The sequence below is a fragment of the Saccostrea echinata genome, unplaced genomic scaffold, assembly GCF_033153115.1.
Source record: "Saccostrea echinata isolate AGI-Se365-2 ecotype Australia unplaced genomic scaffold, CSIRO_AGI_Sech_v1 ptg000003l, whole genome shotgun sequence".
NCBI classification, from domain to species: Eukaryota; Metazoa; Mollusca; class Bivalvia; order Ostreida; family Ostreidae; genus Saccostrea; species Saccostrea echinata.
In genome coordinates, this window is record NW_026889752.1 from 8,898,191 (window position 1) to 8,923,550 (window position 25,360).

A 25,360-nucleotide genomic window follows, 5' to 3' on the forward strand; every position below is an offset into this window, starting at 1 on the left:
TTGAGTAATGCTTTATTTTCACTGATGTGTTAGTTTTAGTTACATGCATAAACATCTGGGTTCTGATAATTTCATGTTGTATCATTCAAAAATAAACAAGAAGAGGGTTTTGAGGAAATCCAAATATTTATCAATCACCATGCAATCCTGCCTGTCAAAACTATTATCTCCGCACAACAAATCCTCCACAATCCAAGAGTCGGTAGTCCAATCCCAGCAATTGGACCAGTGTTTAAGTTTCTTTTCCGAAATCCCAAAGCAGTACACTTTAAGACCATTTCTAATGAAGCCAATTATTATGGCAGACTTTCTAGGTTTTTTTATGAGATGCTTTTCAACTGAAAACATAAAGATATATTAGTAGTGTAGAAAAGATGACGCGGTCAAATTAGCATGAACTCACGCGCATGTAGATGCGTTTCGCTCTGATTGGCTGAAACAGAATCTTCCATATCTTCCTTGTTTTTTGACAAAATCCTTTGAAATTAAAGATGTAGGTAAACATTATAAGGTTCTACAATATGTTATATTCAGAAATTCTTGAAAACACGCGCATGCATGTGTTCTGCAATTTGATTAGCTATAACTTTTTTAGTTTTCAACAAAACAGAATGAAATTTAGAATATGAATAGGTATAATATGTTCCTACATTATGCTACTATCAAAATTGAATGCATGTACATGTGCTAACTCTGATTGGCTTATACTTTAAAGGTTGTATCTCTCTTACTATTAAATAGAATTCATTGAAAGGATGACTGCACTTAAGGACGTGCAAAAACAAGCATTTTCTTTTCATTGCAAGAATGGTCAACATCATCTAACCTACAACTTTATGTAATTACCTTTGATAAAAGTGTGTATTTACGAAGTTCGAATCTGTTTTCAAAGGCAGGGGTCATCACTATTTCTTGAATCTCCGTTCGATAATGAGAACGCCCACTTTTTTACTGACTTCATATATAGTCAGCGCATGTTTGTCTATTGTTCTCCTATTAACAGTAGCTGTATATTTGCATTACTAATGTTGTGTCAAACGGAGATTAATAGTCAAACGTGCACTCATTGTTAAAAAGAGAAAAAACTGTTTTTTCTTACATTCACTGTCTGTGTTGTAACCAAGGGTTGTGACATGTTGAATATTATAATTCACCACGTGATTTCTTACCTCAGGTGACTTTGTGAATACTAAATTCCCTAACGTGACTTGTAAGGTAGCATGTTTTCTGTTTCTGCTAACTAGGACATTGTGTTCAAACACGTTAAGTCATCTGGCATTGATATAAAATCTGCTTTAATTTCATAGACGTGAACTAATAAACTTCACCCTTAAGGGAAGTGTACTTCCAAATAGAAATTCTTACTCAAGTAAAGAAAAATGGAAGTTTATTCACAATATAACTGAATAAACGTTTGTATCTCAATATAAATGCACCAAAATAATGCTTGTTAGTACTTTACATGTTATGAAAAATTTACATGAAGTTGTCATTGCACAGTTAGCAAGTAGTACAGGACGTAAAGTGTGCGCAGTTAGTTGAATCCGCCGGATGCCTCATATGGAATAAACTGTGATCAGCCGAAGCCGATCACAAAAATCAAGCAATATGATCTTGATGGCATATAATACCGGGTAATTATGAAATATAAAATGAATATTTTTAGTTCAGTAGGATTTAAAAGCACTTTCTATGCACAATAGAACAACCAGATTCCTTATACTCTTGCTTGCTGATCCACATCGTTTGGAAAGTGGAGAGGGAAGCAAGTATAGAACCACCGATCCAGACGGAGTATTTCCTCTCAGGTGGAGCAATGATCTTAATTGTCGTTTCTTGAGGAGCCAATTTTGTCATTTCTTTCTTCATACGGTCAGCGATGCCTGGGTACATTGTTGAACCCCCAGACAAGACTGTATTTGCGTACAAGTCGTTAATAATATCAGAGTCACATTTACTGATGCTGTTGTTTACGATTTCTGGAAGACCAAAAGATTCCATTCCAAGGAAAGATGGCTGGAATATGGCTTCCGGACACCGGAATCGCTCGTTGCCAATAGTGATGACCTGGCCGTCAGGGAGCTCGTAGGCCTTCTCCAGGGATGACGTTGACGCAGCTGTTTGCATTTCTTGTTCAAAGTTAAGTGTAACGTAACACAATTTTTCTTTAATGTCTCTGACGATTTCTCTCTCAGCTGTGGTCGTGAAAGAGTAACCTCGTTCTGTTAGAATTTTCATAAGATAATCGGTCAGATCCCGTCCAGCAAGATCCAATCTCATGGTGGCATGTTGAAGGGCGTAGCCCCCATAAATGGGTACTGTGTGTGTGACACCATCTCCAGAGTCGAGTACAATTCCAGTTGTACGACCGGAAGAGTACAAGGATAGTACGGCCTGTATTGCAATGTACACGGCGGGAGAATTGAAGGTTTCAAACATGATTTCTGTCATCTTTTCTCTGTTGGCCTTTGGATTTCGAGGGGGCTCGGTCAAAAGAACAGAATGTTCCTCTGGTGCTACGCGGAGTTCATTATAGAAAGTATGATGCCAGATCTTCTCCATATCGTCCCAGTTGGTTATAATACCATGTTCAATGGGATATTTAAGGGTTAGAATACCTCTCTTGCTTTGGGCCTCGTCCCCGACAAAGGTCTCCTGAGGCGTCTCAACCATAACACCCTGAAAAGTCCAAATTAAAAACTACTGCAAGTCCAATGAAGTCATTTGTAGAAAAAGTATTTCTTTTAGATATTTGCTTCTTCTTAAGACGTAATAATTAATAGTCTAAAATTCAGCAATCTACATTTTAAGGATTTGAGATTTAATTTTTTTGTACAACACATGTACTCTCTCTCCCCAAAATTCCTGTCGCGTTATTTATGTTATTTTTGTATATTTTATACAAGACTATATCTACTATGTGTATGTGCATCTTGGACAAAATCGTTTGACTTGGACTGAAAGTTAAAAAAGGATACTTCCCATTGGCTGATAACGAGGAAATTTTCAACCGACTAACTATATTATCCTTGACTTTCAAAAAAAGTCAGGTTAAATGTCAAATTTCAATGTTTCATTCTTTTAGCAATATAACACACAAAATAGTACTGTACAGGTGCACATTGACAAAACAATTTTGAAGAACTTCAACTGAAAAACTATGAGTCAATTTATCCTTGAAAAATATGTGGTTTTTTTAATTTTAATATTTTTTTAATGAAAAAAAAAAATCTTTTAATTTTGAAAAAAAATACTTTCCTTATGTCTCAGCTTGCCAAACAATTTTAATATTTTCTTATCTGTTTGCCCGATTGGCGCAGTCGTTAGATCGTTTGCTCTAGAGTCTCGGAGTAAGGAAGTGATTCTTACATCTCGAGTTCGAATATTTAATCCAACTGCGGGACTTAGAGATCGGTCCTTCGGATGAGACCTTTTAAACCGTGGTCCCGTGTCACAGTAGGTGCTGACACAAAAAGATCTTTTACTCAATTCTCAAAGGGGCGTTAAATGAACAAACAAACAGAAGTAATCTGTTATAAACAACCCGTGTTGAATTTGTAGCGGAAAATTGTCCCTAAGCACAACGTCTTCAAAGGGGCGAAAATTAATGCTATGAGTCTACAAATACGCATAAAAAGTTCTAAAAATGGAAAATATCTTGAGCTTTTAATATGCAATCAACATTATTGTTTATGTTAAACTCATAACCTCAAGTGCATTTAAATATATATGTATAGGCAACTTCTGAAATTTTAAGACTCCTCTCTTCTCTAGAAACACAATTTATTCGAGCTTGTTGACACATCGGTTACATTTGCAGATATCTTGTCTATTTAAACACTAAAGTACTGACTGGTTTATTCATGCCTTGTTCATATGTGCAAGGTCAAATATTTACTACTAGTATATTTTTAATTTAGTAATCCTCAATTTCAAAGGATTTTATGTCCATGTGTCCAGTTTGTAGTCCATACACTTGCACTCATATCAGTACCTATATATGAATTCGACTTGCTTTGCATTTGAAAATTACCATTTCTTTTTAAAAGGTGCATGTACGAAACCTCCTGATTCAAATGAAATATTTACATTTTCTTAAAGTAGTCTGATCCTCAGATTCTGAAAATCAGCAGTTAAGTAATTGAAATTGCTTACAAAAATGTCTATAAATTCACAAAATAATGTTTATTTACCTATGGTTTTTGCATTTTAAAAATACATATACACTTTTTTAGTTTTTTATTGTTAAATAATACATGGTGTTAAAAGCTTGTGCCATCATTACAAGATTTTACAGATCACTTCTAATCTCATATTATGCTAATAAAGCATCAGTATCTAAAGCTAACTTAACGGAAAACCGATTTCGCTAAATATGTTTTAATTTGTTATTTTATGAGGAAGAAAAGTCAATTTTTACAAGACCTTTTCTAAGACTTCAGAAAACCCTGAGTCATTTTGATATGAAATTGATAATGAAATTGTTGTATGAATATATTTTAATTTCACGCTTCATTTTGAAATTTTTTAATTGGAAAGTAAATTTAAGAATTATCAGTCCTTGCTGAGCAGCCGATAATTTCATTTATTTTAAACAAGTGGTATCCCCACCCCGACCCCACCCCGATATTATATGCATCCCTCTATTTTTTTCTATAGAGATGAAAATACCCGTTTTTTCTTATTTACTTCATTGTATCAAACTGAAAATATTTCATCTAATCTTAAATTATTCATGTGCCTGAATATTCATATACAGAGGTATCAAACGTTTTGTTTTCATTCAAGAGAATGCGAACTGAAACCGTTTGTAGTAAAATAATGTCAGACCAGTTTGCTGCAATGAGATACTGTTTTCAGTTAATTTCAGTAAACAATTTTTATTCCCTTTCAATACTTACTTTGCCTATATAATTGTTTTCAGTTCTTGTAGTCATCAGAAATCACAGTAAATGCATCCGTGTATTTGTGAATTTTTCCCTGCTTATGGAACGGAGGGGGTCTAATGCAATTATGCAAATAATCAAGGATATGATTTAGTATTCATAAAAAAGCCTAAATCAAAGCCTACATTCCCATTTTTCTTTTTTATATATCGGGATCCTATCGGTCGTCATATTCATGCGTTATTATTTACTGTCAAATCTAACTTCACATTAAACGTTTAATTGACATCTCCTCAAATGTGTTGTGCATCCTTAAGCTGAGAGAGTTTACATTTAATTGCACACTAGCTAAAAAAAAGTATATCAGCAAGAATGCATACATAATTGGTTCATAATTTCCTCTAATCAAATTCATGCAAATTGCTTGAACAATAGATGATCGGAAATTGCTTAGTACATATTAAATTGTTTAGAATGCATTCGTCCAATTTGAATAATTATTATTGTGGATGATATTTGCATTGATTTAATTGTATTTATTTTATTTGAGGGTGAATTTTACTTTACAATATGACACGTCCTAATTAAGGTCTTCCGTTTCCAACGGAAGACCTTCTACTGATTCTGATGGTTAAGATTATTAAGGTCTTTCGTTCCAACGGAAGACCTTCTACTGATTCTGATGGTTAAGATTATTATTCTTTTTTTTTTCTTCTTTTTCCTAGACGCCCACTTTGAGACCTCATATCTTGCTCATTTCTCAACGGATTTTGCTCACATTTGCAGAGTTTATAAACGTTACAAACCTCTATCAGAATGCTGTCAAATAGTTCAAAAAGTCACTTCCACTTTTGAATTATTTCCCTTTAAATGAAAATTTAGGAGGCTTCAATTCCAGACAAAGGCTCCGAGACTACAAAAGCGAGAGCAGAAATTCTACCGATTTTAAATAATAGAAGGATTGAAGTTGTGCACATCGGTTTTTGTTTTTCGATTTCTGTATTCAAAATGGCGCTATATAGGGGTCAAAATTTAGAACGCCTAAAAGAGCGAAAATTTAGACATATTTTCCTTTGTATCTTAAAAACTAAAAATATTTTGATAAGACATGTAGAATAAAAGTTGTGCACAATTTCAAGGCCTTTAATTTGACACCACTAAAATGGGGCTGGCCCCTCAAATAAGGGATCTGGAGCCCTTTAAAGTTTTTGCTTTATAACTCAAAAACGGTAAATATTTCGAAATGGCTGTCGTAAAAAAAGTTGTTCTTTAACATCTTATTGATCACATGAAAATGTAATTCTGTTCGAGTCTTGTGTTTTAAATGCGCCAGAAGTTTGACCCATATACAGGTAACTGTTCTCATTCAGCAAGTGAACGAGAGCTCTTCATGCGTGTAACTAAAATAAACTTACTAAAAATAATAAATCTGGCTACATTAGATGCTAATATTCTTTAGAATAAGGTTCTTGAAGTGTTTTGTGCTTTATTTCCAAGTTATTTTTTGACAACTTTTCCTTTTATTTCATTTTTTCAAAGTCGAATATACCAGTCTACTTAAAAAAAAAAAGGGAAAAAGATAACCTTTTCTTCTTATCATATAAAAACAAACAATATAGTGAGAAAATAAAACATAACTTTGAAGTGCACGCCTTTTACATTCACCTTGTGTGTTTACAATTATGTAACACCTCCCTCGATAGCGCGTGGCAAAGGAGGTCATCGGGGATCAATCGGCGTGTGATCCAGCGACATAGTCATACACAAAACAAATCATAGAATGGCCATTCCAAATTCATTTTGTAAACTAAGTCATGAGTGGATAGATATGTTGAATCTTTCAGATTATTTCATAATATCTTTGATTAAATCCCTAGTGCATTTTATTTAATATTTTATTCTATGAATTACAGGGAAGTTGCATAGTTATTTTTATAAACAATTTATTTCTCGATATCGAGGTAATTGTCTGTTTTATTTAAAATAAAATTCAAAATATGTTGCCTTAATTAATTCCTACTAGTAATGGAACTTTTGAAACTTAAATGTACATGTATGTAATCTAATATACGTTCTTTTGTCGACGCCCTTAAAATGTTCAACTGTATATATACATTTGCAAGAGCGCCCCAAATATACGCATATCGAGCGTTTTATACGTATACATGGAAATACAAAATCCCACATTCAGACGCGCCTCCAAAATATGTAGAATGAGACAAACTGTATTTGAATATTACAAATTTATTACACACCTAACAATGAACAAATTATTTTTTCTACTAAACTTGTTATTGTATGCGAACAAAATGATAAACATGTAATTATTTATAGGTTCCCATTATTTTTTCTGATAATCAGAACACATTTATCAGCTCTCTTAAGGTTTTACCGACACATACAATGTACACGCATGCAAGTACAGAACATGCACGTTTTATAAGTGCATATGCAAGAGCACCCCAAATATATGCATATCGAGCGTTTGAAATACAGAAAAATTCTAAATCCCGTCTTTTTTTCCCATTGTCTTTGCAATAAAATATCGACTACACTGAAATTATTTTATTGATTTACAGCATATATTAAAATGAATTATAGGTCCGCTGAGTTGATCATGAGTTGTTTTTATAACGGGTAGTCCTCCTGGCCAGTCATTGTCACGGTTTGTAACATCGTAATTACACAGGCAAATACTAAGATGTCAAACGAACAATATAATAAATCTTGAATGAATTAACTAACCCCTTCAGTACACACACATTCGCCTATACCTGAAATCTAATCAAAATCAGATCTTTTTTTACGGCCCGGAATTCTGATAGTCGCTGTATTTCTAATCTGATTGATTATACAAGTACCTTTAACAAATATTCTTTAATTTTCTTCGGGACCCCTGCATTACTAGTCTGGTGCTGTACCGACTGAGCTACCCAGGCCGATATCCACGACCCAAACCATTACAGTTTAATTAACTAATATCTTCATTTTTTTAAAAAATAAATTTTTAACTTAATTATAAGAAATCAATGCAGGTGATCCACTTGTCAATTATTGTGATAGAGGTACTTACCATGTGACCTGATCATAATGCATTCATATTGGTCAACTCTGTGATGCATGGTGTGTATTTATCAAACCTTTCAAACTCTTTCCTCTTGACCACATCTTTAAGTGTATTAAAAAGTCAAACGACCTCCTGTCACTTTTTAATATCGCCACCGCACGTGTATTTTGAACTTTGAATTTCAATTTCATTATTTTCATCAATAATACATGTCCTTTTAGCCTGACATTTTTGGATTTTTAAAAACTAAACTTCGCACAAAAAATCACTGACTTCTTGTTAAGTTATAATGCAAACAAACGACTGAAGCATCTTGAACACAAGAAGGTGAGGTGCATAACTACATGTATAAAAAAAAAAAAAAGCAAAGGCGGATCGAGGGCCGGCGCGCCGGGCGCATGCCCCCCCCCTTCCGTTTGAATTTTTTGTATGTAGAACTTATGTCCATTATCCTAAAATCAAGGAAAAAACATCTCTTATTTGTACAGACCCTGAAACGTGCTACTACCCCACACGCACGCTGCACGAACGGTACACGCTCGCTACACGGTTTGCACGAAACGCTGCACGGTTTACACGAAACGCTACACGGTTTGCACGAAACGCTACACGGTTTACACGAAACGCTTTGCACGAAAGGCTGCACGGTTTACACGAAAGCCTGCACGAAACGCTTTGTACACGTTTCTCACACGCTTTGTACACGATTTTCGCACGCTTTGGCCTCGATCTGGATTTTCTATTCGGAATCTCTCGGACTTTATCTAAATTATCACGGATTAATCAAAAATTAGTTAAGAATTGCAATCATTCAGATTAAGTTAAGAGTAAAACCCGCTACGCCAGTGCTATATTCACAGATAAAATACTCAATATTCAGTTGTAATTAATTAATAGTTGTCATTGAATATGTGACTCGCCCGGTGAAATACCTATCATCGTCTGTGTACAAATCTTTTTCACTAGACTCTAAATTACGCACTGAAAAAAAAATAATTATATTTGTAATTCATAATCTTTTACAGCATTCAATGATTTTACAATTATAGTTTGATATTAAGAAGTCGTTTTATTACTGACAAACAAACTCAGTTATTGGTGTGGGGAAAAAAAATGATTAAATTGCGTATGATTTCTGTAAAGGGTTGATTTTCTTTTCCTTTCTTTTTTTAATTTAATTATTGATTGATTTATTCATTTTGTTTTTATTTAGTAAATAAATAATTTTATTTGATTAGATTAGGATCTGTTTATAATTTGCAAACTTTAGGGTAGTATGTACACTGCATCACACAAGAACATTATGCAGGAAAAGGGGGGGGGGGTAGATTACCGAGATCTTACTTCTGTACATGGCTAAATATAACTGGCACTTGTTTCAGTAAGTATACCATTGGGAATAAATATTATAGAAACAAATGCCCGTTCTTAGAAAAAAAAAGATATCCATATCTCCAGCGGGACCAGATACATGTAATTCATTAAATGCACTTTATTCAGAATGAAAATATATCGTTTCATTACAGAATTAAACTTTGATTTATCATTTAAACTTAATATGGTAGAGAAGTCGGGGGGATAGGTATTGTACTTCTTTAGTTCTCTTTGAGGCATTGTGTTTATCAAATAAAAACAATATACCCACCACCTTCTAAAATCCTTAATTTCAAAACCCCGTCTAGACAAAAAAAAAAATGTAATCAATAGTCGCGGCTCTTTACAATACATTCAATATTACATGTTTACATGACCAACGAAAGCTAAAAATTATGCTCAAGAACTGCGTGATAAATAAAACAACTACTATACAATTATTCAGGATTTATTTCTTTATAATTTTTTATTCACGAATAGACTGGCAAATTAATTCACTGTTTACAGATAATCGGATAAATTTAAGAAATAAAATCCACGGGTATTTATTTGAACCCATTAAGTACTAATAAAACAATTTAATTTCACGAATTAAAAATCAATCGTTATTGTCGGTTGTCATCTTAGCAATGATTGACAAGGGCTAATACATGTAGCAGAACACGTTTTCAGTTCCCGGCACGCGGAGCCCGTGACCGCTGTTGTAAATGACCTTGATCACAGTCGTAAGAAGAGTGTTGGAAGGTGTAAAGAATATTCCAAAATATTTTTAAGGGTAAATGGTCCATCGGGCGCACCCCGAATGAAGCAATAATTTTCTTTAAAAGAAAATTATCTATAAAAACGAAAAAGTCAAAGTTTGTGTGTTTTCATTTGAACCCCCCCCCCCGGAAATATTTAAACCTGTATTTGCCGATGCATGTGAATTATAATTCATTATATGACAATTATTAATCAACCAATTTTATGCATAAAAAGACTATAAATAACTCATCGTTTCAAAATCATTTGTAAGAAAATTATGTTCGTTTATAAAGAAAAAAAATTAATTGTGCTCCCCGGCATAGAATTCCTATACTTCACATTTATAGCAAGCACTAAATTTTGTATTTTATTTTTTACGCCTGTCTTATCTATCTATTATTTTGTATTAATCATCCATATGTTCTTGTAATCTCTATATACAATAATTGTAAAATGGTGAAGAGATTCAAATTAATGAATGAAAAGAATTCCTTTAAAAAAATGTTCAGTATAGCTCCCCATAAAAATGTATTGAATCAAATACCTTAGAATTGATTTGCATATAATTAATTACTTTGAACATATTTTCTTTCCATCTTTATTTAAATTAAAAAAAAGAAAATCAAACAAATATGTAATACATTACCGAGTAATTTTATTTTGTTGTTTCCGTATTTTTTTTCTCTTTTAAAATACCACCGGTATGATAGATCCGAATAATATTAGTTACAAACAACACAGAATGACATGTAGATCCATCTATAGCCATATTTAAAATAAAGTGACTTCCGAATGAATCGTACACGTTTCTCACACGATTCTTGCACGAAAGTCGCACGTTTCTCACACGGTTCTTACACGAAAGTCGCACGTTTCTCACACGCTTCTCGCACGCTCGCTACACGGTTTGCACGAAACGCTTTGGAGCTTACACGAAACGCTGCACGGTTTACACGAAACGCTACACGGTTTGCACGAAACGCTGCACGGTTTACACGAAACGCTACACGGTTTGCACGAAACGAAAAGCGCACGAAAGTCACACGCTTTTTTGGGGTAGTAGAACGTTTCAGGGTCTGTAAGAATTTGTCAACTTCTGGGGGCTTCGCCCCTGGATCCCCACCAGGGCTTTGTTATAAACCCGCTGGGGGCTTCATTGCAGCCCCCCAGACCCCTCCCCTGCCTTCTACTTTGCCCCCCCCCCCCGTTATGAAATTCCTGGATCCGCCACTGCAAGGGGCGTAATAAACAAGAATAAATATAACTTTGAAGGGATGTGATCTTCGGTATTGGTACTTTTACCTATGATATATACACAAAGACCTCTAGATCTACACGACAGAAATAAAGCTTGAGCGGCAGCTCTGCTTTAAAACATGTATCTACTTTTCGGTACAATCATAGAAAATTATAAGTATTTAGCAAATCCTTGCTACAAAGCACAAACACCATAATATTAAACTTGACATGTAACTAAAATTATTCCATCAATAATCCATGAACATACATTGAAAGGATTATAAATATCTGTAGAAATTAAAAAGCAATTTGGAATTGGTCCAACGGGACTTTCAATGAACATTACTAAAGTAAAAAGTTAGGGCTGAAAAAAGGGGGAGCCTGATGCTACGTGCCTGCTCTTAAAGCTCATGCTTTATTTGATCTGCAATATCATAAGTTTACTTGATTGAATATCTCGGAGTCTCTCTTATCCTTTCTACAGCCTTTTAGTTTGACCAACTATGCAAAAGTTAGTCTTTTGAACAGTTGGCGTTAGGGCTTTCATACTTCACATCCGAAATTCTTTGTGACAAGACCTTTTCTTTGGAACAAATATTTTTGACCTTGTGACGTTCACCTTGGAGTTTGACCCACTTTTTAAAAAATCTAACCTTGGCAATGACTTTTGAACGGTTGGGACTAGTGTTTTCACATTCACAGGTGTATTCCTTGTGACAACGCCGTTCATTGGATATCAACAATTTTTACTATTTGACCTTGACCTTGGAGTTTGTCGTACTTTAAAAAAAAATTAAAAGTTTTGACTTTTTACCTTTGACCTTAGAGTTTGACCTACCTTTGAAACATTTTAATCTCATTCATAACTTTTCAACGGTTGGTGTTAGGGTTTTCGTATTTTTACGTGTGTTTCTTGTGACAAGACCCTCCCTTGAGTACGACAGTTTTGACTTTTGTCCTTGACCTTGGGGTTTGACCTACTTTTGAAAAAAAAAAACGTTGACCTTTGCCGTAACTTTTGAATAATTAATGCTAGGGCTTTCATATTTCAATGTCTACATTAGACAAAATTGCTAACGCACCACCTAAATAAATTAACATTTTTCTTTTCAAAATTTGTTTATGATGTTTTTGATATATAATTATGTTACTTCATTTAAAAATGGGATATTTAAATGTTTTAACTGATAAATAACAGAAATGTTTACTGAAGCGTAACCACTTCATAGAAAAATTGAAATCATATCCATACTTTTTTGGTGGAATAAATTTCTAATTTTTTCTTTGTGGTTGTGTTCTTTATGTTTATACTAATTAAAAACTCAGAAAAAAGTTACACCGTATGCAGCGTTTGACTCTAGAAGAGACCGCTCAGGCAGCCAGTATGGTATCTACAGGGGGTTCCTTTGAAGAAATTTGTGAAAAATTAAAACAATTCAAAGATTATGCATTTCTCTGGTGAAAAATTGTTGAAAATGAATTAACGATCATAAAAATGTTTACAATAGATATCGACGGCATTAAGTAAGCACCACACAATAACTTCAAGATTGTTTCACAAAACTGAGGCAACCGGAAGTTGGGTGGATTTGGTAAGGACACCAAGGCACTGGGTGACTATTAAGTAATATGGTAGTCAATCAGGGTATAGCATTTGATTTTTAAGTAGGAGACTGCTCCCGTCGCAACCTCACGGACCACCTTCAGTAATCACCAACTTCATATCTTGGCAAAAACGGTGCGCAGTGCACGTCGGGACAAGAAGGTCCTTTAAGGGTCTTGACATGACACCAAGACATTTGTTAATCCAGCTGTTTTGGAAAAGATGGCATATTTTATATACTAGTACCAATCAGGAAAATGATCAATTCACAAATAAGAATTATAAGCGGTGCGTTAGCAATTTTGTCTAGTGTATTTCTTGTGACAAGGCATTCCTTCGGACACCGTTAATCTATCCTTGGCCTTAACATTTGACTTGAGTATAAAAAAATTAACCTTTGCCATGCTTTTCAATAGTTAGTCTTAGTGGTTTCATATTTCACAGTTATATTCACTGAGACGAGATCTTTCTTTGGGTAACATAATTTCTTATCTCTTGACTTTGACCTTGGAGTTGGATACGGATTTGAGAAACTTAAACCTTTGCCGTAAGCTGCAATATCCAAACTGGACAAAAACATTCACAATGAATCCTTAAATCATTGTGTGGAACCTGATAAATTATTTGACTCGATCTATGGTCTTAAAGAACATGGCTGACCTTATCCAGTCAATAACTCACAGATTGGGATTTTTCTTAACCAGTGTGTGTTATGGTCTTGATGAAAGGTCATTTGGATGAGTTTGGATGAGAAACTTTAAATTCGTTACCGTCTTTTTCTAGTGAAACATTGTTGGTATCATGCAGAGTGTGACATGGCCTAAACTCAAGTTCAAGGTCACTAAGGATAAGATATTTTGACTGGATGTATGGACTGTATGAACATGTGTGAATTTGAGAAGTCAGTAATACACAGATGGGGTTTGCTCATAACCAGAGTGTGTCATGGCTTTCGCAAGGTCATTTGGACAAGTTCAAGGTCACATACATTCCTTTATCGTCTTTTTACTACAGAGTGAAACATTGTTAGTTGATACCTCTTACAAGATTGCTTATAACCTTATGATATGGCATGACCTTGACTCAAGGTCACTTCTTCCTGCCTGCAGCTCCAACGGAAGACCTACTCGTTGCTTTGCAACGAGCTCGGCTCTAGTTCTTATTATTCTTTTTTTTTTCCTAGACGCCAACTTTGAGACCTCATATCTTGCTCATTTCTCAACAGATTTTGCTCAAATTTGCAGGGTTTATAGATGTTACAAAACTCTATAAGAATGCTGTCAAACATTTCAAAAATTCACTTCCGCTTTTGGGTTATCTCCCTTTAAATGAAAATTTAGTAGGCTTCATTTCCAGACAAAGGCTCAGAGACTACAAAAGCTGGAGTAGAAATTCTACCGAATTTAAATAATAGAAGCACTGAAGTTGTGCACATCGGTTTTTGTTTTTCAATTTCTGTATTCAAAATGGCGCTAGAGAGGGGTCAAAAATTAGAACGCCTAAAAGAGCGAAAATTTACACATATTTTCCTTTTTATCTTCTAAACTAAAAATATTTTGATATAACATGTAGAATAAAAGTTGTGCACAATTTTAAGGCCTTTCATTTGACACCACTAAAAAGGGTCTAGCCCCTAAAATTAGGGATCTGGGGCCCTTTAAAGTTTTTGCTTTATAACTCAAAAACGGTAATTTCGAAATAGCTGCCGTAATTAAAGTTGTTATTTAACATCTTATTGATCTCAAGAAAACGTTATTTTGTTTGAGTCTTGTGTTCTAAATGAGCTAGAAGCATAACACATATACAGGTAAGTGTTTTCATTCAGCAAGTAAACAAGAGCTCTTCATGCGTGTAATTAAAATAAACTTACTATAAATAATAAACCTAGCTACATTAGATGCTAATATTCTTTAGAATCAGGTTCTTGAAGTATTTTGTGCTTTATTTCCAAATTATTTACTGACAACTTTCCCTTTTATTTCGTTTGTTTTCAAATTTGGATAAACCAGTCTACTAAACAGGGAAAAAAAGATAACCTTTTCTTCTTATCATATAAAAACAAACAATAAAGTTAGAAAATAAAACAAAACTTTAAACATAAACTATTCACAGCCATTAAGTACACGCCTTTTACATTCACTTTGTGTGTTTACAATTATGTAACCCCTCCCTCGATAGCGCGTGGCAAAGGAGGTCACCGAAGATCAATCGGCGTGTGAACCAGCGACCTAAGGTCATACACAAAAAAATCCATAGAATGGCCATTCCAAATACATTTTGTTAACTAAATGATGAGTGGATAAATATGTTGAATCTTTCAGACTATTTCGTAATATCTTAGATTAAGTCGCTAGTACATTTCAATTTACATATTAGAAGAAGTTGCATATTTATTTTTATAAACATTGTATTTCTCGATGTTGAGATAATTGCGCTTTGTGGAAAATTACTTTAAAATCATTTCGAATCTTTCATATGATTTCGTCTTACTGTTTATCACTCGCTCGTTTTAATCAGCTAGTCTTAACTGCCTTTCACTTATTCACTTCAAATTCAATGCATTTTGAATGCCGAAAAGACCACTTTGTTTGTGTATTAAAGAAACAGTTTATTTATCTCTCTAATGTTATTATTTAACAAGTTGCTATTTCTTTCATTAACATTAAACAGCATGTATGTAATTATCACGATAATTGTACGTAGAGGTCACATTTTTAATTGTAAGGAAAATCGAAAATAAAATTAAGTACTTTTGAGTTTGTATTATTTTCTTCCTAACTTACAATATTATTGCATACAAAATACTAGGTCGGACGCAAGTAAGCTAAATATTTCACTTGTATTTGAAAATTCTATCGAGCGTCGAAAGAATTTTACCCGTTAAAAAGTGTACCAAAAAACCCTTCCTATGCAGTTTTCTTTGGGAAGCAATTGGCTTAGATAGTTTGTTCCGAGATGTGTTGACAAAATTCACGCAATGAGAAGCCATACATTTCGAACTTGTGACCTCTTGGTCAGTGCATGTGAAGATTACGCATGGCAATTAGTGTCTGGAAAATAAATGATTTGACAGGTTAAGATTTGTTCTCATTCTAAATTAAATACAAACACAAACCCGTTATTTTCTTTGTTATTTTATACCGTCCCTTATATCAGATAGATTGTTTTAAAAACGTGTTGTTTAGGAAGATTAATCTTATGCATTTGTTTTATCTCATCTAATAAACTGAATTTACCCATGACACGAATTACTGGTACATGCATGTAAGTACGCGTAAATGTTTATGTGGAAGAGCGCCCAAAATAAATACACTTCGAACTCTGGAATTTCCCTATTTTACTGTTTAAATCATAGGTCCGCTCAGCTGACGAGTTGTTTTAATAACGGTAATAAATTATATTCAAGTCCTGGCCAGCAATCGTTACGGTTGGTGACACTGCAATTAAACAGGTCGATACTCAGGTACTAAGATACTAACGGGTATATATATTTTCACCTAATATGTTTTCATTAAGTGTTTTCATAAGAAGTAAATTGCTGGATGATATCATGTTCTCCCTGATCACATCGATAGCGTGTAGAAACAGCGGTACATGAACACACGCTTTTGTGTACAAAGCAAACGTGTAAACCAAAAGGATGGGAAAAAACGACGAAATAAAAACATTTCTCTATTAACTGAAATTATTGTCTTTAGACAGATAAAAATAAATGATTATCCGCCTGAGAACATGTGAAAATTATACCCAAATACAATGTAACGAAGGATTTGGGGTTTAATCCCGAGTACACAATTATAGCAATGATGTGTACATATACATGCAGAATACTGCTTTTTATCCTTCGTCCATGTGTTCCTCCTTAACGGAAAAAATTATCAGTAAATTATATTATACCGAGCGAGGTTGAAAAATGACGAACTTTATTTCTTAAAATTAACAGCAATTATCAGACTTTTCTCATATCACTGTAAAAATGCCCTAAAAAACTAAAACCGTCTTTTTGACTTTGTCAACGCATGTCAACGCATTTGATAGATAATGAAAAAAAAAAAAAAAAAAAAAAAAAAAACGCTGGCAGATTTAGAGGATGTTCAGGGGGCCTGCCCTCTTTTGTATCCAAAATATACACAAGATTTAATAAATCAATTTTTTATGTGGGTTTGGGCCCCTACCCCGACACAAAACTGGTCGGGCCCCCTTTTCAAGACTCCTGTATCCGCCACTGAAAAAGAATGTGTTGTTCTCCTGGATGTCGATATCTGAATTATGTTTTAATTAAACACCTTGTCTAATATATCATGGGCGCCCATAATAGGACGATTATTCGTTTTTTAAAATAAAGTGGTTCTTACAGATGTTAAAAAAAAAATAAAAACGGCTAATTAATTATTTTATTCATCTACAACAAATGTTAGTTTAGTTCTTTGCTTACATAATCCAACTTTTATAAATTAACACGAAAGTCGTGCGATCGTATACAAATACTCAGAAGCAATCTTTCATATTTAATGAACGTATAGGTGAATAAATTTCCTCTCATCACTATACGTATACCCCCATCCTCGAAATAAATAGAAAGTTTTCCTTTCGCAGTCGGTTGGTTTTACCAGGTACATGTCAGTACAAGTGAGGATGGAGCTTTACAGAAGCAGGTGATGAATTCCGAGAGAGATAGGCACTGCCTATTTTATATACATGTACATTCCTAGGGACCTTGTTTTCTGAACCGATGTCACTGTTATTCAAAGACCTAGCTAGAAATTCTCTCTCTCTCTCTTTCAAATGCAGGCCCGTCGATTGTAAAAAAAAATGACAAAATAATTTCAATTTTTAATAAGTATCTCACCTTCCAAGCCAAAGACCCAAGGAAGCTTTTCTGTTCATAATTCTTCATCTTTGTTTGCTTTCTTGGTGTATATGAGCGTTATCGTCGTTGTTGTTCTAAAGCTACTTGTAAATTTTTCTCATTTTTATCAAGAACCACAGGACCATAACAACGAAAATTAACACAGAATATTTTTGGTAAAGTTTTATTCAAATGAAGGGTCCCATCCTCTTTTAACGGATACATGTAGTAAAAGTTAGATGGGGTCCAGGCGTGGATCAAGGAATTTTTTTCCACGCGGGGGGGGGGGGTCCCCCCCAAAAAAAATTTCAACCCAGAAATTTCTTGACGAGCCAAAAAAAGAAACTCTTTTCCCAAACGTGAAAAACCAATTTCGTGTGTGTGTTTGTGTGTGTGTATGGGGGGGGGGGGGGGGTCGCTGACTTTTAAAGCTTCATACCCAAGACTTTTCATACCATTTTAACACAGATCCGCGTTTTCGAGGAAGGGTCCGCGTTTTCTAGGGGGGGGACATGGTCACTTTTACTTGGCTTAGTATATACATTTAACTGCCCCCAAACCCTCTAGATCCGCGCATGGGGTCATTTGAAAATAGTATTCTCAAGAACCCCTGGACTAGAATGAGAAAATTTCCAACATAGCATACATTCATTTTTTTTTTCAAATATTGATTCCAGGGAGAAGGTTTGGGCCGGAAAGAGTGTTCATAATTTAACATAGGAATTTATATATCCCCCCAAACGAAGTGTGTGGGTTTGGGGTGGAGGTGTTTTGAGTCTTCTGGAATCACTGTCCGTCTGCCTAGCTGTCCGTCTGTACGTGATAGTTTGCCAAGGATATTATAACTTTGTTATGAAGAAACTGGAAGGTCAACTTGGTACAAAGATTACTAATGATCCGAGGGTGTGTCAAGGTTTTGATCCAATGTCATTCCGGCAAGATCAAGGTCACTGGAAAAAAATAGCAAGTATCATACTTGATACAGGAATTGCTTATGACAAAATTAAATGGTTTGACACGACCTTCATCCAAGGTCATTCCTGTAAGTTCAAGGTCACTGACAGAAAAGTGTAAGATTACTGTATGTGCTATAATTTTGGAAGCTCATACTTGGAACAAAGATTGCTTATGATCCACCGGTTTGAGATAACATAGTACTAGACTGGCAGAAGAAATGGCAAAATTCGTGCCTGGATTATAAATTTATAAGGGGTGGGAGGAACGCAGGAAACTTTTTCTCAGATTGCTTGAGATGGGTTTGTCCTGACCTTGAACAAAGGTTTTTTCGGCAAGTTCAAGGTCACTGGCAGATAAATATTATTTTTTCACCCATGTTATAACTTTGTTATATAAAATCACTGGAAGCTTTTACTTGATAGAGAGATTGCTTATGATCCAAGAATGTGTTTTGACCTTGATCCAAGGTCTTTCTGGCAAGTTCAAGGTCACTGACAGAAAAGTGCAATATTCTTTTTCAGGTATATCTTTGTCATTGAGTATCACTGGAAGCTCATAATTTGTTCAAAGGTTGTTTTTGACCTTAACATAGGTCATTTAGGCAAGATCAAGGTCACTGATATAATAAGTGTAAAATTCAGAAAGGTTTAGTCGCGCACGTGGCGCAGTGGTAAGAGTGTCTGCTCTAGAGTCGTGGATTAAGGAGTTGATCCTTACGTCGCAGGTTCGAATCCCAATGTGGGATGCAGAGACCGATCCTTTGGATGAGACCGTACAAACTGAGGTCCCGTCTGGCAGTAGGTGCTGACACGAAAAAGATCCCTCACTGCTCAATGGCCATGAGTGCCGAGTATAGGTCAAATTTGGAGACCTCCATCGGCAAATGGTGGCGTCTCCATATGATTGAAAAATTCTCGAAGCTGACGTTAAACAACATACAAACAAACAAACAAAAAGGTCCATAATTTTGTAATAGAAAAAATTGCATGCATTTGCATTTCACTGAAAAGTTGATAAATATATCATCCAGAGTGTGTAATGGCCTTGACTTAAATTCGAGGTCACTTAGAATATGATGTTTTGGATGAATAGTCTGAAAGAATACGTGACTGTGATTTTTTTTATGTCGGTGACATACAGATGGTGTTTGCTCTTAACCAGCTGCAGAATGTGTCATGGCTTGACGCAAGGTTATTTGGACAAGTTCAAGTTCACTGACGGGGGAATTTTACATTCCTTAACTGTCTTTCTACTGTTGAAACATTGAAAGTTGATGCCCCTTACAGGATTGTTTATAACCTTAAAATGTTGCATGACCTTGACTCAAGGTCACTATGTCCTGTCCGGAGCTCAGACGGAAGACCTATTCGTTGCATTGCAACGAGCTCGGCTCTAGTTCTTATATATAGTTACGTACTTCCCGTATTTGAGCCCGAATTTAATCAAATAAATTGTAAAAGTATAAAAATGTTAAAAAATTGCAAGTGTAAATGCAACACAATATTACCTCGGTAGTTTAAGAAATTTTCATCATGCCTGAAAATCATATCGTTTGATTAAGGAAAAAAGTCTCATTTCTGTTAAAATGACGTTTTTTTTCTTTACCTGGTGTCTTGGGCGTCCCACAATGGAGGGAAACACAGTTTTAGGGGCATCGTCCCCGGCGAATCCAGCTTTGCACATTCCAGATCCATTGTCAATAACTAAAGCAGCAACGTCTTCGTCGTCCATTTTGCATTTACTTAACTGTTCATAGCTTATATAGCAAGGTTAGGTGTTCTTGGAAAACTGCAGTCTGATAAAGTTAAGTACAAAATATTGCCTTATATGGCAAACGCATCATTGTTAGTATCTAGAAATTATTTAACCATTCACAAAAGAAATACTTTAGTGCAGTACGAAGTACCCGTCTCAAATGCAGTTCGGAAAGAATGTATTACATGTAACTTACCTGTTTAAAAGATATTAATCTCACTTAATGCATTGGCTTGAAAGACTCAAAAGAGCAACGGCAAACTTAAAAAAACCACTGTTCTATAACATCCTTAAACTAAGTCAAAATTAGGATATTTCTGTTTTTTTGTTAGAAAAGTGTAATAAATATGAACAAATTTTTACAAAATTTTATATGGAGAGTATATAAGTGCATCGGAATGATTCGACAAATGATTCGTACAAAGGAAGAAGAATATGAAAATTTAATTTACAACTGCACTTGGGGCATTATGAAAAGAAAAAGGCAAACTATGGACCAGCTTAAAAGAATTTATGAAATTTATTTTCTAGTGCGAGTTTAAGATTCCTGACATTAAAACAGGGTAGAAACGCACTTATTCATGCAAGATCTCTATGCTTTATACTTGTTTTTCTTCTATATTATCCCATCATATCTAAAATATGTTTCAATTAATAAAAAAAAACCATGTATATCTTTTCAACATTCATTTATCATTAAAAGACAATGACCATTCAAGAGCTATTCTCTGTAATCACTTAAACTTTTTTGGACACGCATGGTTACAAATTTTTTGAACTTTGCCTTTTATTACAACTTGACACAAGAAACATATATCAAATAAAATTTGGTTGCTATAAGTGTTAGTTGCCATGGTAACATCCGACACACTTTGAAAAATTGAGCCTTAAACTTGGTAGAACGATATTTTATTTAAAGCGTGTATTAATGATGCTGCCCGGAAAAATAATTTTTATTGAGCCTTCATAAAGACTACGAAAGTCAAACAAAGTACACTCACAAAAGCATTATACCTTGTTGTCACTAATGCTACAAAGAATTTTTTTTACAATATATTATAAGTGGTAACCAGGGGAAAACATGGAGCATATTTTATTCAAAATGCTGAAAACGTTTAATCCACTGATGATAGGTGTCGCATGATCAAACTCAATCAACAATACAAGGAAAATAATAATAATATTTGACCTTATGTAAAAAGGTATTGGCAAGGTATTGTTACTCTAAATTAGAACTCTCATCGTTACCATGGTACCACTGTGTAGCCATACACATTGTTGCAAAGCTTTGGTTAATGCTGCTTTCTCGCAGAAAAAAAAACATGAAAATTCAAGACTTGCAAACACACATCGTTTTGACCTTGTAACAAGAAAAAATTGGGATTAATTGAATAAATATTTCCTACATGTACATTGTAGTGTAACCATGGAAACAACAATACCAGTGGTTAGAGTAATAATGCTTTGCTGCTTAAGGCACTAAGTTACCTTTTAATCAAGAAATATATTATTTGACTCACCTTTAGTTCTACAAAACTAAAACTATTACACAAACGGCCCACCGCATTACTTTTGGAAACTGTCAGTGGCACTTGTCTGCATTACAGCGAACATTAACCATGGGACTCTGTACATGTTCATAAATGCCATTTATAGACTTTAGGGCATGTTTGCTTAGTAACCATGACGAGTTTTCCACCTATTTTTGCTTCATCTGAGTCTACTGTATCAAAAACTTGCATAGAGAGTTTGGAGAAATTCTGAGACTATGTATGCCACAGCTCCAATATATAAGTTACATTACAGAGAATGGTTCTTAACCTGTGCGCGGCCAGGATAAGGCTACCCATGGATAATCGCAGTGTACTCTCTGTAGTATCTTCTCTGAACTTCCAAGATATGACGTCATGATAACATATAACATATAACATCACCAATTTGCAAAGTTGAGATAACATGTTAAGGAAAACCTCATATCTTTTACATTCCTTTCACATTGTTCATTTGTTATTAATGTTAGATTTAGGGGGTCGTAACATAAAGGGTACTTAAGTCTAAGACCATGCTTAAGTAGGACTTAAGTACAGTCTTAAACTTAAGACCGTAACTAGAAACGTGCTAAGATTTGACAATCTTAGCAAAACTTAGGCGGCCGGTAGAGGTGACTTAAGTATGTCTTAACTTTCTTAAACATATATTTAGAACTATTTAAGGTTGACTTTCTATGTTAAAACATTCCTCTATTTATATTATGCATTAAAAAATAATTTTCTATATTTAATATACTGGTATAAGAATTTTAGTTTTTCGTCGGGGGAGGGGGGAGGGGAGGTGGTATTCATCACAGATTACAATATCACTCTCTAAATGACATATACATGTAAATGCAAAATATTATTTTTGGGATACGTTTGAAATATTAGTGGGACCTAGATTATAAACACTAATCTTTATGAGTATATTGTATAATTTTAGTTATAAAAGTAATTTGTATACAGTAATCATGGATTTGGTTGTTCACTGTGAAAAAATGAGATGAAATGATTTTAAAAATTGTCGGTGAATTAAAGGATGATGACTAGAAAACAAATACAGATTTTCTGTAAATTAGATTGAATGTAGAACGCAACAAGCGAGGATTCAGACAGGGTTCACTACCGTTCACTAACGTTCCAGAGAGAGAGAGAGAGAGATTGTTGATAAGTTGGAGATATACGAAAAATTATTTTCTGAAAACAATTCTTTAATTTCCATCCTTCATTAAATTGTAAATAGGTATTTCATAAAACGTCTGCAGTTTCTGCTTACTGATATGGGAGGGAAAAAGATCAAAATGTCCCTATTGTTTTGCACTTTTTTTTTTATTAGAGTTTCAATTTCAAGTACATAGACGTTCGGTTATCGTGCCATGTCTGCGAGAATGACAATTTGAAAGCAAGTGAACATTTGTCAAACGAAAGAATAACAACAAACGGTAAACTGAAAACATCGCAGTCTCGAGTGATAAACAATATTCACGCATTTACAATGAACCAGTAGTGCCACTTTGTGACCGTGCAATGTTTGTTTTCAAATACATTGTATTTCGAATAATTTAAACAGAATTAACTTTAATTAAATACGAAATTAATCTAACCTAGCTAAATCCGATAGGTAAGGACGTCAGCATTAATATATATGTGATTAAAAACGTAACTAAATCATTTTTACAAATATATATATAAATGAATTGAGAAACTAGGATGATTCATAACAAATATTTTGAACATAAGTTTGACTTAGCTAAGACCTACCTAAGTCCGTTTTATGTTACGGTTTAAGACATACTTAAGTAGTACTTAGGCAGGTCTTAAGATTGCACCTAAAACATACTTATGACCCTACTTAAGTCAAAAACTTAGCAAGCTTTATGTTACGACCCCCAGGTGTCTGGATTATTGTCTTGAGAATAATGCGCTGTTTGAATGCTGAACCTTTGCAATTTGAAATGCAGTGGTTTCACTTTCCAGATACGTTAGGACAAGATTAATTGATTTGTAAAATTAAATACACAATAATTGTGTTTATCACTTGATCCGTTGCAATTTTGGTGCACCATTTAGGAAAACATTAAGAGTCCGTCATGTGATATAAGCCATGTGACGATACGTTATTAGGTACCTTCATGATTTATGTAGCAATATATATATACCCTTATACATGTATCCTTTTACCTAAATATCGTATTTATGTTTCCAATTTCTAAACAGATTTAAGCCAAATGACAAATAAGATGAAGTTACCAGGGTATCAGAAAAAAGGCAACATTTTGCAAATTTCTACGGTCTTTATAATGACTGGTTTGCAAAATTTTAGTTAGATAATTATTTTTACAATGACTTGTTAATTGATAAATCGATTAACCAGGTGAAGACATGGGCTCAGTGTGGATGTGAGTAAGTATCTAGCGCTGCTTACTACTTTATTGCACCTGATTGCATCTCTGAAGCTTTCAGAAGTCTGTATTTGCTCTGAAATCAACTTATAATGCTTTAATTTTTTACTATTCCGTGTGCTATTCTTCAAAATGATTTTCTTTATAATCAATATCTAAATAGATTGATTTGTATGTAAAAGAGCAGTGTATTGTAATATTAAAATTCTTGACACTTATTTGCTAGTAAAATCTAGCGTAAACATTCATTTCGAAACAGTCTTACTACATAAATGTTATTCATTGTACATTTTCTTTACATTTTCTTTTTAAATGTACACACGGGACTTCAAATTTATGTGTAGAATATTGGTATGGATTAGATAATTTTATGACATTTTCTTAGTATCAAACCGTATGCAATACTGGTTTTAAGTTTAATTCGAAATGAAACAGTGCAAAAATTGCTAGGAGAGTAATTATTGGTCATTAAGATCTAGGCAACGAAAAAATGAACAGAACCAAAACAATGAACACTTTTTTATTATGCTGTAATAGCTGATAACTCTACTAGACAATTCTAGTTAATTCTAATCTGAACTCAGGGTGCCCAGCATTATGTACATGCCCTCAATCAATTTTGTCTTAACTAACAAAGCCTAAACCATAGAATAAGATAGATTTTCAACAATTGTCTTTACATTTGTGTATATTTTTTTGTCAAGTTGTTGTTTGTTGAATGAAAAATATTTTTTTAATAAGAGTAAATTTTTTACCCATATTTTTCTCCTAAATCTATTTCAGACTATTCTTTATCGAGAATGCTATTCAGATTTCTTTTTTCAGACTTTTCAGAAAAAAAGTATTTAAAAAAATTGAATCCGTAGCAGTAATAAAAAGAAACACATCCCATTTATAACTTTGAAGGTTGAGGTCCCACAAATTCCTGCAAGAGCCAGGGATTAATATGTAC

At 34.1% G+C, this 25,360-nt stretch overlaps 1 protein-coding gene across 1 annotated transcript; it reads right to left on the reverse strand.

Annotated features, from left to right (window-relative positions):
* Positions 1–1,677: 1,677 nt before the first annotated feature.
* LOC133178553 (actin, cytoplasmic-like) lies at positions 1,678–20,462 on the reverse strand. The gene is made up of 2 exons (XM_061313259.1): positions 20,325–20,462; positions 1,678–2,679 (listed from the first exon to the last, which is right to left on the reverse strand). Exons 1-2 carry the CDS (start codon positions 20,448–20,450, stop codon positions 1,678–1,680), a joined length of 1,128 nt encoding a protein of 375 aa, XP_061169243.1. The 5' UTR covers positions 20,451–20,462.
* Between the last annotated feature and the right edge of the window lie 4,898 nt (positions 20,463–25,360).

Excerpts from the sequence above, each read along its gene's own strand:
- LOC133178553 (XM_061313259.1), bottom strand. The coding sequence starts at position 20,450 with ATGGACGACGAAGACGTTGCTGCTTTAGTTATTGACAATGGATCTGGA. Across the intron at positions 2,680-20,324 it reads TGGGACGCCCAAGACACCAG|GGTGTTATGGTTGAGACGCC; the intron begins GTAAAGAAAAAA and ends TGGACTTTTCAG.